Source organism: Salvia splendens, chromosome 19 (genome assembly GCF_004379255.2).
Source record: "Salvia splendens isolate huo1 chromosome 19, SspV2, whole genome shotgun sequence".
NCBI classification, from domain to species: Eukaryota; Viridiplantae; Streptophyta; class Magnoliopsida; order Lamiales; family Lamiaceae; genus Salvia; species Salvia splendens.
The window spans coordinates 3,989,998-4,004,711 of record NC_056050.1 but is presented as its reverse complement, the minus strand read 5'-3'; the positions used below and the strand labels follow the sequence as shown (position 1 = coordinate 4,004,711).

Sequence of the window (14,714 nt, the reverse complement as noted above, 5' to 3'; positions counted from 1 at the left end):
ATAACATTATGACGATATTACCCTTTTGTTGATATTTTGTCTACTATTTATTGATGTATTTTTATTCAATCTCAGCCTTTGATTTTTGGATCAAAGGGTCCAAATTCAGTCTCAATTTGGGATTAAGGTTATAAACTTAGAAGACAGCCCTTAATAATAGTATTTAATTTTAAGTAAAATTTATTAACCACTTAGAATTAGTGTTAGTTTTGATTTCATTTACATCTGATTGCCTCATTTTTAATGACATGGAGTAATCAAATAAATAAATATACTGCTTTTCCAACTAAAAAAAAAAAAGCGAGCAAGTCTTTTCACTTAGCTGTACGTGGCCCATCTGTCTGCCACGTGGCATTCGTTGCATCGTTCGATCTGATAGTTCTAAATTCGCGCGCCTTTTAAATATTTCCACCTACATTCGTGGATTACAAATTTACAACAAAAGCCTTCAGTGATGGGTAAAATTATTAAATTAGGTTAAAATTTAAATAATGGTCCCATTACGACAGCAATAAAATAGTTAAACGATACATTATACATTATCCATATATACTATTATTTTATTTATAATTAAAATTATTATATTGTATTATATTATCTATACTATCATACTACCCGCACTACTTATGCTATTTTTTATTAGTCTCTCTTATTTTACTAATTATATATTAAAATTTGTATTTAACCAAATATTCATACTACTACTTTTTAGGGACGGAGGAAGTATTATGCATAAGCAACTAGATTTTTATGTAAGGTAATAATTGCGAATAATTTTAAACTTTATTATTTTTCCAATTAATATGCAAGAATTGTGAGAGCATTAAAAAAACTAGTGCATCGCTATATTTGTTATCGTTCTAATCTCTTAGTGGATAATATAAAACCCAGAATTATTAATCTTTATAAAGTACTTACATGTTAAGTTCCAGGAAACTAATTCTTGCAAAAAAAGATCAATTTTTTTGTACTAGTATAAAATTAAAAGTGGAAAATCAAAGGTTATTGAAATAGCAAAGACAATAGTACAAAAAGGAAGTCCGACTCCAAAAGTTGCTGCATAATTGATGAGAATTTGTTGGGCAGCATGAAATTTGGTCGGTCATTGTGGTAAGTTGATATAATTATTTGCTAGGTTAATTTTTTGGTAATTAGTAAGTGGTAAGTTGATATATTTATTTGCTAGGTTATTTTTTTGGTAATTAGTAAGTGTATCTATTGGTGGGGCTTGTTACTATTCCTCGCGCTGATTTGTAGACACTTTAATGAGTGAGATAGCTGACCTAAGGATTTAAAAATGCTTCATATCCAAAGGCAGAGATCGATCCTCTAATCATTTGGTTAAAAATGGACGAGTCTCACTCGACCAGACCCCTTGGATTTATTTGCTAGGTTTTTTTGGGTTCACTAAAATTCGCAATGTTGTTTTTATAGTACATAATCTATTAGAGTCAATTTGGTAGAGAAAATAATAAATTAAACATGATAGGAATATACTTCTATTAAACTGGCCTTATAGTTATTAAATCATAGTACTGTTTTATATAAATTATATTTAAAAAATTTTAATATGACTTATTTAGATCTATACAAATATGTTTAACTTATCATTGCCACGAGCATATATATAATTGTCATTTTGTAGGTAATTTGATTAAAACTTTCGTACATGTATATTGTATGTACAAGGGACAAGGGTGTATTTTTTTACACAAAATTTGTTGTAAACTGAATAAATTCAATTTATTATGCAATTATCTATAAATTATATAGGGTGTACCCTTAAAAAATTAAATACGATGGATCCAAATATATAGAAACTCATCATATATTTCGCCTGCGATTTAATTTGTTTTGGGAAGTAATTTAGTATTCCCGACACAAGTAATTAACTGAGTCGTGGAGTATTATTTATTTGAAATGTGCAAAGTTGAATGAGTCATTTTCTTTACAAAAATAAAATTTAGTCCCTTTTTACATTATTTTTTTTCTTACTTTACTAATGCAAATATGAACATACATTGAATCTACATCCTTTTGTTTCTGTCTTCAAATTATGCGTCACATGTCCAAAGATGAAAAAAGTTTCTCTTCTTGAACCAATTTTTTGTTTCTAGAAAAATAATAAATTAAATTAGATAATAGTAATATATAAACGTCGACGATTAATTCTAATGAATATTAATCGTCGTGGCCTAATAATTTACAAGATGGTGAAGCGTTAGCTCAAGTTGCAATGAGACTTTTCAGAAATAATTAATTCATATAGTACTATATTTTATGATGAAAATTAATTTGTGCTATGATTTTCAAATCCAACAAGAAAAGAATATTACTTACATTAGTTAATTTTTACGGAGCGGATAAAGTAAATATCATAGAATTAGGACTTCTGGATTTCTGATTTTTTTTAACTCAATGTCACACCCTTTTTTAATGCGTCCAAGGAATTAATTTGCCATATATGCCGATTAATATTCATTTTCACTATTGATAGGTAAGCATAGTTTGTAAAGAAAATAAGTGGATCTAACTCTTCATTTTTCACATGGCAATGTGTGTCTTTGAAGAGAGATAGAGAGATCACTTTTATATGATTCTATTGTTTTGCAACATGCAATTGCTTGCCCTTGCAGTTTCTTCAATTATTTTTCATAATTATTGCAATTATTTACTTTTTATTATTTTATAGGGAGCTCATTTAATTATTTTATATGTTTTGACAATTTTATGTCTAAGATGAATTCTTTTTTCTCTACAAAAGGATTTAATTAGACCTATTGGAACGATCCTTAAGCAGAGATAATTATAATTAATAATTTATACTACTACTTAAAATAAAAAAATCTACTAACAAAATATCGCATGCTGTTTGTATAGTTTATATTCCAATTATTGTTGTACTAAAATCTGAATTGCCTCCTCGAAATAAATATTGGTGTGGCCACGGTGTCATTTACGGAGTACTAATTATATTATGACATTTTGTTGGACCCAAAATTTAACTAAATTTTAATTTCATGTTTGGGGATATTTGGACAAATGTTGTTGAAATTAAAATTTCTTTTGCCATTTTGGACCACTTGTTGGCCTAAGTTTTCAGACCTTTATGTCGCACTAAAATGGGTATATAGAATTTCGAGTTTCTTCATTGTGGGATCTATTTCACTTTACTTTGTTATTGTTCTTGGCCTGTTTTTTATTTATTTATTATAAAATAGTAACAACTTCACTTGTATAGTTAGATCTATGGTAGAAGGTACCCCCATCCTTCATTGACATGAATATGATCATCTCATTATCTTTGATCAGTGGGTTAATTGCATTTTATATGACGATATTTCAATCTTAGGTATTGATTTAGTAAGTTGACTAAGTTCTTCTTCGCTTTTGAATTTCTTAATTGTTGTTGATTGACAGTGTGACGCAACATATAACACATTTAAATTCTCTAAAACTACCAATTCACGCAATTTAAGCCTAAGGTATTTTCCTTTATAAGTCTTTTTTTACTATTTGTGGTTATCAAATATTAAAATTCTCAAAAAATACTCATACCATGAGCTGTTGTCGTCACCTTTAATTTGTGAATCAGTTTGCCTCATGTATGATAGATGTCTCAATTTTAGGAACCACTTCGTAGATTTGGCTAAATCATATTCGTATTCAAATTCATACTAGGTGATGGCTGGCGCAACTTAAGACACATTTACACTATTAAAAAGGGTTATTTACCTATAAATACATAAACTTTCAACATTTTGTGAAATTTCCCCAAACTTTATTTTTTGAATATAAATACATCAACTTTGAACTTTTCTTATTTCTCCCCAAACGATAAAATTGAAACTGACGTGGCAATTAAAATTTAGGCAATGCACTAAATCGACTAATTTTCAAAAATAAAAATCCACTTCATCAATTTTCCACAAAAAAATCATCCACCTCGCATCTTTCACCTTTATTTTCTTCTTCCCCGGTACTGCCGAAGTAGGAGAAAAATCTGAAGTCTGATTAGTTACAATTTGAGAGGGTAGGAAGCAATCCTCTAACACTGAAGGCTGAAGTTTGAGAATTTTATAGTTGGTGGCAATAAATGTAACAGCAGTAGAAGAGATGAGATGGATATAACAAGTGGAGAGACTAATAAGTAGAGAAAGAACGTCCAAATTGTGATATGATAAGGAAAAGAGAGAAAGATGAGCGAGGAAGAAGAAATATAGTATATCTGAAGTCTCACTGGAAACCTCATTCTTGGGTGAGTTTGGGAGTAATTAAATACATAATTATTCTCCTACTTCGGCAGCAAATCAGATACAGATTTCTTGGGTGAGGAAGAAAATAAATAAGAAATATTTTTATGGGCGATGAAAAAATCTCCTTTATTTTCTTAGAGACGAATTTGGGGAGTAAATCAAATTCAGAAAAGTAAAGAGGATTTAAGGAGACTTCTTCTTAGAGCATCCACAGTGGTACGGAATTCCCGGCGGAATTCCCCGCGGAATTCCCAAAAACACCGCCTGCCACGTCATAAGGAATTCCCACTGCACTGCCACGTCATAAGGAATTCCCACTGTACAGTGGCGTAATTCCCTGCGGAATTCCCAAAATTAAAAAAAATTCACAAATTCACAAATTAGACAATTTCCGTAAGTAAACAATCCCGCCGCCGCCCCCCTCGCCGTCGTCGCCGCCACCCCCCTCGCCGTCATCGTCCGACATCCCGTCGAGCCCCAAATCGCGGCGCATACTATCGAGGAGGGGCTTAAGCTTCCGCTTGTAATGGGGGTCGGTCGCTTGGCGCCATTCAACCATCGCACGTAACAAGGTTTCATGTGCGGTGATGCGGGCGAATGATGGGTTCTCGGGATTGTTTTGGGGGGGGAGGGTGCTGCCGATTGGGCCTCGGTGGATCCGCTGGTGCTTACCATCGACATCCGCGCTGTGGATTTTTGCCCAACCGAGCGACGGCGGCGCGCCTCCGATGTGGGTGTGGGGAACTCTGACTCGGGAGGGTGAAGTTCCGCGGAACCAGCACTGCTACTGTATTCTCCGGAGGCGCTAATCTTCGTCCGCTTCGGCCAGCCGGATTCAACACCCGCAGTGAACTTGGGAGAAGACTGCACCACAAGAAACACTGGCCAATACTTGAATTCCCCGAAGCCCTTCTCAGCGTCGGGGAACTGCTGATGAGCCAGCAGCTTCACATCCTCGGCAGACATGCCGCTGGTTGCCGAGCGGAGGTTGTTTGTGTAAATGCCGGCAAATCGGCTGAGCTGCCTCTTCAACCGCTCTACTGTTTCCGGCATTGTTCCGAGTTGTGCGCCTTTCCCCCTTGCAGTTTGAACTGGAGGTAGCTTTGGCTAATGCGCCACCACATCCCGTCGATGTGCTGGTTCGCCCCGACGTATGGATCCTCCACTACACTGATCCACTCCTTCGCCAGCGCGACGCACTCGTCCATGCTCCAGACGGTCCTCTTGCTCCCGCTGGATCCCTCCCCCACCTCACCTCCGTACAACGGGATGCCCCGTCGCCGGTGGTGCGCTGGCGGGAGTATCCCGGACCGGAGAAAGCCCCAACTCCTCGAACGAGAACGGGTCGACGCCAGTGAACTGAGTCTCGAGAGGAGAACTCGGCGGGTTGTCCGTGCCAGTAAATCCATAAAGGGCCGATAGACGTTGTCGACCGGCGATTGGGGGACCCCCTGCCTACTCCCCCCGCAACGACAGGCGACCCTTGCATCTGGGGCATCATCCTCGTACTCGCCCCGGGTATCTGGGGCATCATCCCGTACCACGACGGGTACATGTTGTAGTACCCGGGCATCATTCCCGGTGGCATTTGAGACTGGGGCATCATCCCCGGCATTTGAGGCATCGCAGCGGGCATCGGCGTACTCCGGCATTTGAGGCATCGCTCAAGGCGGGTGAATCGCTGTCGTGGTGCTCCATTGTTGATTCACAAGAAATGTATTTTTAGAGAGAGAGAAACTTGTTAATACAAGTGGTGCGAATGAAATGAAGTTCAACGGGATGTATATATAGGAACCGAAAAAAAAATATTTAATGCATTAAATAGGAATTCCGCGAGCTCAACGCAATGGCGGACGTCCGCACGGAATTCCATGAAACTGCGAATTCCTTTGCGGAATTCCGTATTCGTGCCTGGGACGCGCAATGCGGACGTCCCCCACGGAATTCCCGCACGTAGGTGGGAATTCCACGTGGACGTCCGCCATTGCAGATGCTCTCGGCAGTTGTTGGGAGGAAGAAAAAAATAAAAGAGAAAGATGTAAGGTGGAAAATTGATGAAGTGGATTTTTAGTTTTTAATTTTGAAAATTAATTAAATCAAAACTACGTCATTTTAGTGCATTGCTAAAATTTTAGTTGCCACCAGTGGCGGACACACTGCCGAGGGAGGAAGGGCTTAAGCCCACCCCAAATAATTTTTTTTGATATTTTGTACTTTAAAAAATTTTAAAATTTCTGAAAAATGTCTTTAGCCCTCATCAAACTATAGTATATGAAGTCTAAAATGTAAATGATTGAATAAGAAGGAGGGGCTGAAGATAAGGAAGTTTTAAAAAAATGGCTGTCGTGTTGCTGCTTGAGGAAGAAGATGAGATAAACCATGACTAATTAAATTAATAATAATAGTAAAATTAGCAACTGTCAAGTCCCTTACCTATAGGCTACACCTAGCTATATCACGTGTTCTACTTCTATTAGTACTTACTTTTTAGTGTATTAAAATTGTTCAATTGTTGCACTGTAAGTTAAAAATGTACCGGTACATGTTACCTATACTCATACGAGTATACATTAAGTTTAAATGTTTATAATTTTGATTCATTATTCATTTTTAAATTTTGGAAACATTTTCATCACATATTACACTACTAACGATGTGAGTTCCACAACAACTAATATTGTTTCAACTAGTTTATCAATTTTTGTTTCATACTATATCAGTTTCACTTTAAAACTCGTTTTGCCACAGAAATCTCTATTTTTAAAAGACGAAAGAAGTGTATGTTAACTAAAAAAAATTATTGTACAGCCCCTGTCATAAAATATTTCTGCGTCCGGCACTGGTTGCCACATCAGTTTCAATTTTATCGGGAAAAAACACAAAAGTTCAAAGTTCATGCATTTATATTTAAAAAATAAAATTTGGGAGAAATTTCAAAAATATTGAAAATTCATGTATTTATAGGCAAATAACCCTATTAAAAATGCCAACTAGTGCAATTTAGGGTTTGGTTTAGTTTTTGGTTTAGTTAAGATGAAGACTCATTGTGCACATAATTATTACTCCCTTCGTCAATCAATAATCATTTCAGGTTGTCATTTTCGTCCATCCACCAATAAATGTCTCATTTATTTTTTTTATTATTTTTGTTATAGACTCTACATTCTACTAACTTTATCGCATTAACATTTTATTATAAATGTAACTTTTACTCCCTCTATCCCAAGGTAATTGAAACATTTCTTTTTGGGTTCTACTAATATTAAACTTTATTAAGATATTCACCGAGAATATCTTAATTGGGGTGGGTTGGGAAATAATACATGAAATGTCAAGTATGTGTGATATCTTAGGGCCAATTTTACTGGTCGTGAAAAATACTAGAATTATGTTAGAGTTCATGGTTTTATGGTCCAATATCAAATTAAGAAAAGTTTTCACTTTTAGATGTATTTAGTTCCCATACTCCCCTTATCTCAGTCAGAGTGATACATTTCTATTTTAACATAAGAATTTAAGTAGCGCTTCAATTTTGGTAATGCTTCAATTTTGGTAATGTTCTCATACTTTAATTACACCCATCAAAACAGAGGGAGTATTGTAGGAGTATATTATTAATGAATATACCAATTTATATTATTAACTTTGGTATGTCTAAATAGATTAGAGAATTTTTAATCCATTGTAAATGCACTAACAACTTCTTAGTAAAAAAAGTGGATAAAAAAACTCAGTGATACATGTGCCGCCGCCGCCCCACCTCAAAAACCCTCTCTACTTTAGTCTAAATGTCTTATAATGATTTTTTTAGTCTAAATGTCTTGATCGCTTAGTTAATTGATGTTGATTTAATATTGAAAGATTACACAAAATGAAGTTAATGTTTCCGTTGAAATCAAATTGATAATGTGCTTAATTATTTTTCGTAATAAGCCTTAACTTCACTTCCGTTTTCTACTTTTTATACTCAAACTATTAAACATATAGTAGTATATTTATGTTTTTAAAGAGACATAAAATTAAATTCAGTGTATATAATTTATGAAGAAATAGGCAATTGTATTTTTGTCCTCGTTGGCATTTGCCTCGTCTGATCCACACACCACTATCTCATACAGCTCATTTCAACTCACGGAGAGAGAAAAAAGAGAAGAAGTCTTCGTCCATCATTAACATGGGTATCTCTCAAGAAAAGAATCAAGAAAAACCACACAAAATACCCACCTGCCAATTGTTACAATTTTATATTAAACCGACACTTCTCTTCACCGAGTGCCAATGCCAATGCAATAATAGCTTCTCTCTTTAGCTAGGGCGTCTGTTAATCCGTCATTTTCAGCTCATTGTTAATGCAAATTGGGTTTATTTAAGTATCAAAACCATTAAAATAAATCCCATTTCTTCCTCTCTCGCTTTGCTGTGTCTGCGCCAATGGTGCTCGCATTTCTCCTCTCTTTCCATTGATTCAGCCTCTGTTTCCATTTATGAGCTGAATTCTTCGCCATGGACACTAAAGGGAGGCTCGTTGCTGGCTCGCATAACAGGAATGAGTTTGTTCTCATCAATGCTGATGACATTGGAAGAGTAAGATTTGAGTTTTTCATCTTTCTTGAGTTTTTTCCTTGTTAAAGATTTGATCTTTTTTGTGGGATTTCGAGGTTTTGACAATTTGAAAACCAACTTCTTTCCTACTTTCATTATAATTGAATGTTTCAGTTTAACAACTTTTTTCCCGATTTAGTTTCTCTGAGCTCCAGCTTTTCTAGATTTCCTGGCCATTCCACATTCCTGTCTTTTAGTTTTCACTCAACTGAATTTCTCAGTTTCTTGGGGCTCTCTCCGGATTTTTCTCACTTTTTTACAAAACTGTAATAGTCTTATTCGAGTCTTTGCTTCCAATCAAATTTTGTGTTTGTTGGTTTTAGTAATTTCTTAATCTAGTGCTAATCTGTAGATTTCCCTGTTTGGCAGGTGACTTCTGTGAAGGAGTTGACTGGGCAGATTTGCCAGATTTGTGGAGATGAGGTTGAATTCAGTGTAGATGGAGAGCCCTTTGTTGCTTGCAATGAATGTGCATTCCCTGTTTGTAGGCCTTGCTATGAGTATGAGAGAAGAGAGGGCAATCAAGCCTGCCCTCAATGCAAAACTAGATACAAGCGTATTAAAGGTGATTTATTTGTTCTTTTATCTCTCATCCTAACTTCTGAATCTAGTTGTTGAAATTAATTTACTCATTTTCTTCAAATTTTCAGGGAGTCCGAGAGTGGATGGGGATGAAGATGAGGATGAGTTTGATGATTTGGAGCACGAGTTTGATTACAATGAGTATGAGCAGCAGCACATTGCCGGAACAGCCTTTTCTTCCCGGGGCATTGGCCGGACTACCTCCGGCATCACCACTCACTCGGAGATGGATCCCTCCGCTGTCAACTCCGAGATCCCTCTCCTCACTTATGGCCAAGAGGTAGTTAGTTGACATATATATTGTGAGTGTAAAAAAAATTAACTGCAAGATTATAATAAATTTGCATTTTGATTCTCGATGAAGGATGACACGATCTCAGCCGATAAGCATGCCCTAATTATCCCTCCGTACGGTGGCAAGCAAATCCATCCTATGCCCTCTGCTGATTCATCCATGACATGTGAGTGTTTTGTGGTGTGATTGTTGATACTTTTTTGTTTAGTGATGGTTTTCTTGATCTCATGTTTTGATGTGTAGTTCCACCGCGGCCGATGGATCCGAAGAAGGACTTGGCCGTGTATGGCTACGGCACTGTGGCGTGGAAGGAGAGGATGGAAGAATGGAAGAGGAAGCAGAATGAGAAGCTTCAAGTTGTGAAACATCAAGGAGGAAAAGGGGGTGGGGATGAGCTGGATGATGCTGATTTACCAAAGTAGGTCCATCCTTTACCAATTCTCTGTTTTCTTCCTATTTCAAGTGCTTCACAGAGTGTCGGTTGTCTCACATTTAATGGCTTTATTTCCTAAGCTTTTAATACTTGTAATGGAATTGTGTACTGTTTGACTTATAGCTTTTGCCATCACTGCTTTGTAGCCGTTGTAAAAGCTTGTTAAATTTAATGGTATTTAAAATTGACCTAAACGTTCTAACTTCTATTATTGATATAATAAACTACCTTGTAAAGTAGGTATTTCTTAGCAAGAAATGAAATATTGGCTTTATAGTCTACTATTTATTAGCTGAGAATTTCGGCTGCGGAGGTGAACTTTACAAAGCCCTGTAAATATTGAGAACACGAACGGAGAATTGGTAATGAATATGATTGAATCGTCAATGTTATTCATCATCCATAGGTGTTGGAATCTTGATAAAGAGACATCAAGAAATATGAGTATGTGAAATCTGGGATACAATGTGGCAGATGAAATATTAGATGGTCGAGATTAATGAAACTTGAGCTGATGTGGAGGAACCAAGACAGCTAATTTAGCTTATAAATTAGAGATAAACTATAAAGATTTTTACACTGTACTTTCCGAAACCTTAAAGTTTCTCCCCTTAAAGTTTCTCCAAAAGTAGTAAGTGCTATAAATGAATAAACTCAGCTACTTTCTTCCATTTTAGATTTGTCAAAACTGCTAATTTCTCCAATGTTGCATAAGTAAGATGCTTAGGTAAATGTATCATTGGTATTTGCCATTTATGTCTCTTCTAAAATATAGAATGTCCTTCCTTTTTAGCTTTTTGTTGTAATTATGTAATCTCAAATCTATTTTGTCCATGTTGACAGAATGGATGAAGGCCGACAACCACTTTCGAGGAAGATACCGATTCCTTCGAGCAAGATAAGCCCATACAGAATCGTCATTTTGCTGCGTGTGGCAATTCTAGGATTGTTCTTTCATTATAGAATCCGTCACCCCGTCAATGATGCATATGGACTGTGGCTAACATCAATTATATGTGAGATATGGTTTGCCATCTCCTGGATTTTCGATCAGTTCCCAAAGTGGTTTCCAATCAAGCGAGAAACGTACCTTGATAGACTCTCGTTAAGGTATACATTTTCTCCTTTTGTGTGCGAGATGTTCCCTCACCATCTATCTCTCTCTCACGATCATGCTTCTGACCACTGACATGCATGTCACACTTCTCTACCAGGTACGAGAAAGAAGGCAAGCCCTCAGAGCTAGCTCCTATAGACATATTTGTGAGTACGGTGGATCCTATGAAGGAACCTCCGCTAATTACGGCCAATACCGTTCTTTCTATACTCTCTGTGGATTACCCCATTGACAAGGTTGCTTGCTATGTGTCTGATGACGGTGCTGCAATGCTTACTTTCGAAGCTCTTTCAGAGACGTCTGAGTTCGCTAGGAAGTGGGTCCCATTCTGTAAAAAATTCAAAATTGAACCTCGTGCTCCGGAATGGTATTTTGCGCAAAAGGTTGACTATTTGAGAGACAAGGTAGAACCAACATTTGTGAGGGAACGTCGTGCAATGAAGGTATCCAGCCTCTCCTTTGTTTCTATTGCGTACCATTTGCATTGCTCTACAAGATGTGTCGAGTTGTGTTATTTTCATTCAAGAAAACGATAAAGACTGGGTTTGAACTTGTTTTAATGCAGAGAGAGTACGAAGAGTTTAAAGTGCGGATAAATGCGCTGGTTGCAATGGCGCAGAAGGTCCCCGAGGAGGGCTGGACGATGCAAGATGGTACTCCATGGCCAGGAAACAATGTCAGGGATCATCCTGGCATGATACAGGTATATTCGACTTTCTGATTTCATCCCATCTATGGCACAACGAATTGCTCTAGAATTAACTTTATATTTGCTTGATAGGTATTCCTTGGTCAAAATGGTGTTCGGGATATTGAAGGTAACGAGCTTCCTCGTCTTATATATGTTTCCCGTGAGAAGAGGCCTGGATACGAGCATCACAAGAAAGCCGGTGCCATGAATTCTTTGGTAACTACCTTTTTTACTATTTTCCTTTCTTGGAGTTCTGTATACCAACAAGCTATCTAACCCTAAGTTTGCTTCTTTCTAATTTGAAGATACGGGTGTCGGCTGTCATCTCAAATGCTCCTTACCTACTCAATGTTGATTGTGATCACTACATAAATAACAGTAAGGCTCTCAGAGAATCTATGTGTTTCATGATGGATCCGCAAGCGGGCAAGAAAATATGCTACGTGCAGTTCCCTCAAAGGTTTGATGGAATTGATAGGCACGACAGATATTCGAATCGCAACGTTGTCTTCTTCGATGTATGTTTCAAAAACCTTTCCCCGTGTTAAAGCTTCGGAATTGTGGTTTTGCTTCAGAATTGTGGTTTTGCTTCGGAATTGTGGTTTTGATTCATGAATGATTGAATTTATGTTTGTTCAGATAAATATGAAAGGTCTTGATGGGATCCAAGGTCCAATTTATGTCGGAACTGGATGCGTCTTCAGAAGGCAAGCACTTTACGGACACGACGCCCCCAAGAAAGCGAAACCGCCGGGGAAAACGTGCAATTGCTGGCCAAAATGGTGCTGCTGCTGCTTTGGATCTAGAAAGAAGACTAAGAAAGGGAAATCGAAGGATGACAAGAAAAAGACGAAGAACAAGGAAGCTTTGACTCAGATCCATGCTCTTGAAAACATCGAGGAAGGAGTTGAAGGTGAGGATATACCATAAATGATCATCTAATTCAACAGTTATATACCACGCTAATATAAACATATGTAAATGTAATATTTTATATCTTATTTTTATAGTTTTTTGACATTTTCTCCCTTGTTGTGTGGCAGCAATTGGCAGTGAGAAGTCAGCCCTGATGCCCCAAGCGAAACTCGAGAAAAAATTCGGACAATCACCGGTTTTCATTGCATCAGCACTCCTAGAAAACGGTGGGGTCCCTGCAGGAGCAACATCTGCGTCGCTTTTGAAAGAAGCTATTCATGTGATCAGCTGTGGCTATGAAGATAAAACTGAATGGGGAAAAGAGGTACACACTACACTAGCTGCTTGAGATCATTTGTTTCCCACGTATAGTTTCTGACCCCGAATGTGATATATTGCCAGGTTGGGTGGATTTATGGTTCGGTTACTGAAGATATCTTGACCGGTTTCAAGATGCATTGCCACGGCTGGCGGTCGGTCTACTGTATGCCTAAAAGACCGGCATTCAAAGGGTCTGCCCCAATCAATCTTTCTGATCGTCTCCACCAGGTTCTCCGATGGGCTTTGGGATCAGTCGAAATTTTATTGAGCAGGCACTGCCCCATCTGGTATGGATACGGATGTGGTCTTAAACCACTGGAGAGATTCTCGTACATTAACTCGGTTGTCTATCCATTGACTTCACTTCCATTGCTCGCTTACTGCGCTTTACCAGCTGTCTGCCTGCTTACTGGCAAATTTATCGTCCCAGAGGTCAGTTATCGTTCCTTTGCAAACGTGATGTTCGATCGTTTTTCAGTCGAAGCTTATATAAAGTTGTTTTTTCGTCGTATCTGCAGATCAGTAACTATGCCAGTATAATCTTTATGGGGATGTTCATATCCATCGCTGTGACTAGCGTTTTAGAAATGCAGTGGGGAGGCGTTGCGATCGATGACCTGTGGAGAAACGAGCAGTTTTGGGTGATCGGAGGCGTCTCATCTCACTTCTTCGCTCTAATCCAAGGCCTCCTCAAAGTTCTGGCTGGTGTCAACACAAACTTCACCGTCACTTCGAAAGCAGCCGACGATGGAGAGTTCTCGGATCTGTACCTCTTCAAGTGGACGTCTCTGCTGATCCCGCCCATGACGCTGATGATCATCAACATCATTGGAGTGGTGGTTGGAGTCTCGGACGCCATCAACAACGGGTATGAGTCGTGGGGGCCTCTATTCGGGAGGCTCTTCTTCGCCCTATGGGTGATCGTCCATCTGTACCCGTTCCTGAAAGGTTTCATGGGGAGGCAGGACCGCCTCCCGACCATCATTGTGGTGTGGTCGATTCTTTTGGCCTCGATATTCTCGTTGCTGTGGGTCCGGATCAACCCCTTTTTGTCGAGGGATGGCATCGTGTTAGAAGTGTGTGGCTTGGACTGTAATTAGATGATACAAAAGGGTAAAGAAGTTTAGGTGGTGTCGGAGTTCCATGTGTAGGAAGAGAAGCTGCGAAATCGATATCAACGACGGTCCGAGAAGGTCGGAAAACTCTGGAAACGGCAGCTCTCCTGTGGCCTGGTGTGTTGCTGTCTGTGTAGTGTAGATATAATGATGCGAGCTCACATACTTTTATTTGTCGTGCAAAGAGTTTTTTTTTTTTAAAATTGTTATGTATTCTTTGTGATGAAGTTGTGTTCTGTAAAACAAATACAACGCTACAATTTATATTTCATTCTCAATAAAAGGTCTGATGCGATAATGTGCTTTCACCCTTTTGAAAATATTGTCTATTACTGAATTTAGCATCTTAGATAACAGACTGAATATTTGATTTGAACCGAATCCTCG

The 14,714-nt window shown here is 37.8% G+C and overlaps 1 protein-coding gene across 1 annotated transcript; it reads left to right on the top strand.

Moving 5' to 3' along the window:
- The first annotated feature begins 8,423 nt into the window (after positions 1 to 8,423).
- On the top strand, positions 8,424 to 14,647 carry LOC121779540 (cellulose synthase A catalytic subunit 2 [UDP-forming]-like). The gene is made up of 14 exons (XM_042176880.1): positions 8,424 to 8,840; positions 9,228 to 9,423; positions 9,509 to 9,720; positions 9,805 to 9,901; positions 9,979 to 10,153; positions 11,012 to 11,278; positions 11,383 to 11,728; positions 11,851 to 11,988; positions 12,067 to 12,192; positions 12,282 to 12,494; positions 12,616 to 12,889; positions 13,020 to 13,216; positions 13,294 to 13,644; positions 13,731 to 14,647. Exons 1-14 carry the CDS (start codon positions 8,760 to 8,762, stop codon positions 14,310 to 14,312), a joined length of 3,255 nt encoding a protein of 1,084 aa, XP_042032814.1. The 5' UTR covers positions 8,424 to 8,759; the 3' UTR covers positions 14,313 to 14,647.
- Positions 14,648 to 14,714: the final 67 nt, after the last annotated feature.